Consider the following 4,326-nt stretch of genomic DNA (forward strand, 5'->3'; position numbering starts at 1 on the left):
TCAATTTACATGTACATCAAACTTGACAGTATGGCACTGTATCCTGTTAGCACCATTATGGGAAAATAATAAGCAACCAAACAGTTGGTCAAGGTCTGTAACTACAACCTACCACATAAGTGTATATTTAAATCTTTCTGGGATAAGTTGAGTGTCTTTTTTGCATCTACTTAAAGTGTAGCTGTTTAAATTGAATGCCAAGATGTGGAATGAATAAACTGTGACAGTAGAGAACCTTAAAAAGGAAATCAGTACTGAATAAAGGCTATTAGAGAGACCAAGCTATACATTAAAAGTTCCTGGCTCAAATCAAACCTCTACCATAAATCACTAGGTAGTCTTAGGTAACAGTAATTTCCAAACTCCTATCTGAAATACGGGAATTGTACTGAGTTACCATGCAGCATAGTTGAAAGGATGGCAGAATTTAGGAAAGAAGTGTGCTGATGAGGGTACTTTTGAGTGTTTCTTATTATTTATTTGTGGGACTTAATAAAAATCTTTCCCAGTTACTTCAGTGAAAAAAAAGTTTGTGCCTGATAATCTCTTTCCTGATGTCCTTTTAAAGAGGAGTAAAATGCAGAAATAAGCTTCTACTTCTAACTGATATTTCTTTTTTCTCTTCTTTCCAGCTCAGAGACATTAGTCAGTTGCTGTATTTATGGAAGTTCTCAACATTGGCATGAAAAGGATCAGCTAACCAGAAGTGACATACACCTGAAACTTAAATCTAGATCATGGTGTACACTGGGAGGAGCTTTTTAAAAAGAAACTCACCCCTTTTCCAGGACATGCATACTTATTGTAAATTTACTTTGGGAGCTGAGCTATTAGAAAATTATTTTATAAACTTTTTTTGTTGCAATAAGGCATGAGCCAAGGAGCCTGTTCAAAATGAACATGCAAGAAACCACTTGAATTACTAGTATGAAGTCTCACAAAATGTACTCATACTCTTCAAATGTGATAGTGTGAATAGACCTCAGCAATGGAGTCAAGACACATGGAAAGTTGTCTGAAAACTTATGAACATTTACTTTTGTTCTTAGCATATGTTATATTTTACATCTTAACAATCTTTAGTCTTTAGTGCAGGTGTTAGCAGAGCTGTAACCTTTTTACTGGAAGCATTTCCAAATTCAGCTATGGTGACAAGTACTGACAGGCCTGTTTTGAGACCAAGGTTTCCATAGAGATATGGTGGCAATAGTGAATTCTATGTAACTTAAGTGGTTATAGCAAAGATCTTCCCATGTAAAAACTCTTCATTTGAGGGCCAGAAGATATTTTTTAAAATGTAGTCAGAGAGGCTGGCATCACTGACAGTGCACAGATGTTGTATTTGCTTAACAGTATCCACTATAAAGAGCAGGATTTGCTAAAATGAGATTCTAACAGATAGCTAAAGTCATGACATTCCCTTTCAAGCACAGTGATATTGCACATTATGTTGTCATGACTTTCTCATAATTTATATGTTCCACTTGGACTTACCTACAGTTAGCTTTAGGTAGGTGAGATTTTAGTATTTCCAAGGTTAAGATGGTTTACATTGACCCAATACCCTTTCCCTCATTAAATAATTATCAGCTCTTTCAAACTTCTGTATTTATCTGCAATATGGTTCTACATTTCAATGGGAGTAGGTATACCTGACTTTCAGAATTTTGCTCCCACTGTCACAGACCTATTTGTTTAATATTTTTCCATCTTAATTTCAAAGTAAGCACGCTTTCTTAATTTGCATTTAATTTTCTCAACACAAGAGCAGGATTCACCAGTAGATAGGGTGATGTGTCAAAAATGAATGCACAATCCAAAGAGGGACACAAATACCAAGATTCCATGAAAATACAAGGATGCCTTCTAAGCATGGATTGGTCTGTCTTGTACAGCATTAGGATAACTGTTGCCAGATTAACAGAAAATGTCTGTTTTCCATAGTTACCCATACCAGCCAACAACAATTTGAAGTATAGGCTTTGTAATTTGTATGGATGTAGTTGCAATCAGGAGTTTCCCTTGGCTTTATTTGGCAACAGATGTATATTTTTAAATAGCATTCTAAACATGGGAAGTATATATGACAAGTATATTACAATACAGTTCTATATTGAAGATTTCGTAATAGTCTGTGAAAATGTGTACAAAATTATTTATAAACAGAGTCCACCTAACTTTTAAAAAAAACTTACATTCAAGATGACTAATAGTAGGTTCAGCTGCACCACTTTTCATAAAAAAAAAAAACAGGTGGCTTTTAAAAAGATGGCAAACAACTGTTTTGCTGTATTTCTACTGCAGTTGAAGCAAAAGAGGAACAGCATTGATTTGTCCCCAAATTTATTACTCAGTAAGATTAAAAATCAATTGGGGGAAGAGAACAAAAAAAATACTGAAGTGAATTGGCACAGTTTAGTTCACCTCCAGAAACAAAATGCTGCTTTAGACCACCCTTTTTATCTAAAAGGGTGTGTGTGTCTCACTTCACAAGAGAAGAGGCAAACTTTGGGAGTAACTGTGGCACAAAGTGATAGGTTCTACTCAGGAAAACTGTGTCAGACTATAAAAACAAGGGTACTTATCTGGATGGATAACGGGGAGAGCCAGTAGTGCCTGCCTAGACTACATCCAACTCTTTGCCAGTGTTCTTATTCCTTTCTTTCTTGAGCACCAACACTGCCCATTTTATATCCATAACACAGTATGAGGTGGGAGAGCTGCAAGTTTCTATCTTATGGGTGAAAGAGGGAGGGTAAGTTTTAGGGGAAAATAAAGATTGGTGGCTAGTTCATACTTGCTCATGAAGAATTGAGAAAAAGCTACCACCTTGTTTTTCACTTTGAAATGATATTGTCAGGGAATTTTAGTGGTAGAAGTAATGTGTTGCTCTTCACCTTTTTGCTTTAGTTGCTTAATATTTAAGCTTTGCTCCATGCTGCCTTTTATGTCTGTATATTATGTCACTATGCCTCCTTCATTTGGTAGACTTGAATAAGGAAAAATAATTCAACCTTTAGTTTGCTTGAAATTAAATGTGCAAGAATGTTGTATACCATCTATTCAAATAAAGCCTTGATTTTTTTTCTCTCTGCACTTTTAAAACATTATACCAAGCAGTTTTGTTTGCCTTTTCTTCCTCTGGTTCTTTGATAGCAATGACAAAAACCTTCACAACACAGAAGCGACTTCTGAATGGGCAAGCATAGCATTGCAGCATCAGTTACCAGTGGAACTGCTGTAGCTCTTCAAATGCTGGCACCCTGGGTGCAGTGTCCTCTCTACAGCCAACCCATTTGGTATTGATTTTGACTTTGGAGCATGAAGAGAAAATAATTTCCCCTCACTTCAGCTACTATTTTGTGTTCCAGGATACTGCTCGCTGATTAAGCTACAGTGGTTTTGTTCCCACTATTATACAACATGATGTCCTGGTACCAAAAATCTGTTTTTATTGCAGAGCATTGAATGTTTAGCTTCCTCTCAGCGCAGCCTATTTAATAGCCTTACTGAAATGGAATCTGTATGTGTCTGAACTTGACTAGCTGAGAACAGTACTGGATACACCATTCTGCAGCTGGCTATCTCTATCCCATTATGTAAATGATACAGTGAGGACACAGAAACTGTGGCCCTCCAAATGCTGAACTATTACTTATACAGCCTGGTCACCTTGGACGGGGGTGATAGTGATACCTGCTAACACAAGTGTGGTCAACAGGGTCAGGCTATGCCAGTGTATTAAATCTCCTTCCCAAAGACCTTGGAGTGTTGCACCCTCAGTCAGCACCCTCTAGTAAGCATGGAGGACATTACATTTTATATTTTGGGGGGCCACCCAGGCCTTTACACCTAAGAGAGAGCTTTTTTTAAAAAAAAAAAGTTGTGATGTAGAGGTCACTTCCTGTGTTGATTTTTAAAATACCTAAAATGGCTGGGGTGTGTGTCAAAAATGCCTGCCACACCCCCTAAAAGGCATTTAGAGCCAAATACCCCCTCCCCCAAATTATTTTAACCTCTGGGCCCCACAGGCTACATTTTGCTTACTCCTGTGCTAGTGTAACAACAACCTACAGGTAGCGTAAATATATTAAAAGTATTTTATAATCTTTTTTGTAATGACACAAATTCAGGTTGCCGTGTTTCACTCATTTGTCAACTGCTGGAAAGAAAATGCTAGTTTTGTTTTAGGATTTTGCTTACACCATTTCAGGACTCTGCCACACCAGAACAATTTAATCCATGTTATTTAATAGTTAACAGTTCTTACAGAAACCTGAAAAGCACTAATATGGTATTTTTGAATAAAAAGTCAAAAATGCAGCC

At 36.9% G+C, this 4,326-nt stretch overlaps 1 protein-coding gene across 4 annotated transcripts in view; it reads left to right on the forward strand.

Annotated features, from left to right (window-relative positions):
* PWWP2A (PWWP domain containing 2A) overlaps window positions 1-785 on the forward strand; it is a 35,994-nt gene extending 35,209 nt beyond the window's left edge. For 2 of the 4 annotated variants that reach the window (XR_006101714.1, XR_006101715.1), the window contains exon 4: window positions 633-743. Coding sequence is in view for 1 of the 4 variants with exons in the window: in XM_042447371.1 (XP_042303305.1) it covers window positions 633-646 (14 nt within the window). In the remaining 3 variants the exon portion in view is untranslated. Of the gene's footprint in view, window positions 1-632 lie in introns of all 4 variants that reach the window. The other 2 variants (XM_042447371.1, XM_042447369.1) reach the window with 2 other exon arrangements.
* The last annotated feature ends 3,541 nt before the right edge of the window (window positions 786-4,326 follow it).

This window comes from Sceloporus undulatus, chromosome 2 (assembly GCF_019175285.1).
Source record: "Sceloporus undulatus isolate JIND9_A2432 ecotype Alabama chromosome 2, SceUnd_v1.1, whole genome shotgun sequence".
Taxonomy (NCBI): Eukaryota; Metazoa; Chordata; class Lepidosauria; order Squamata; family Phrynosomatidae; genus Sceloporus; species Sceloporus undulatus.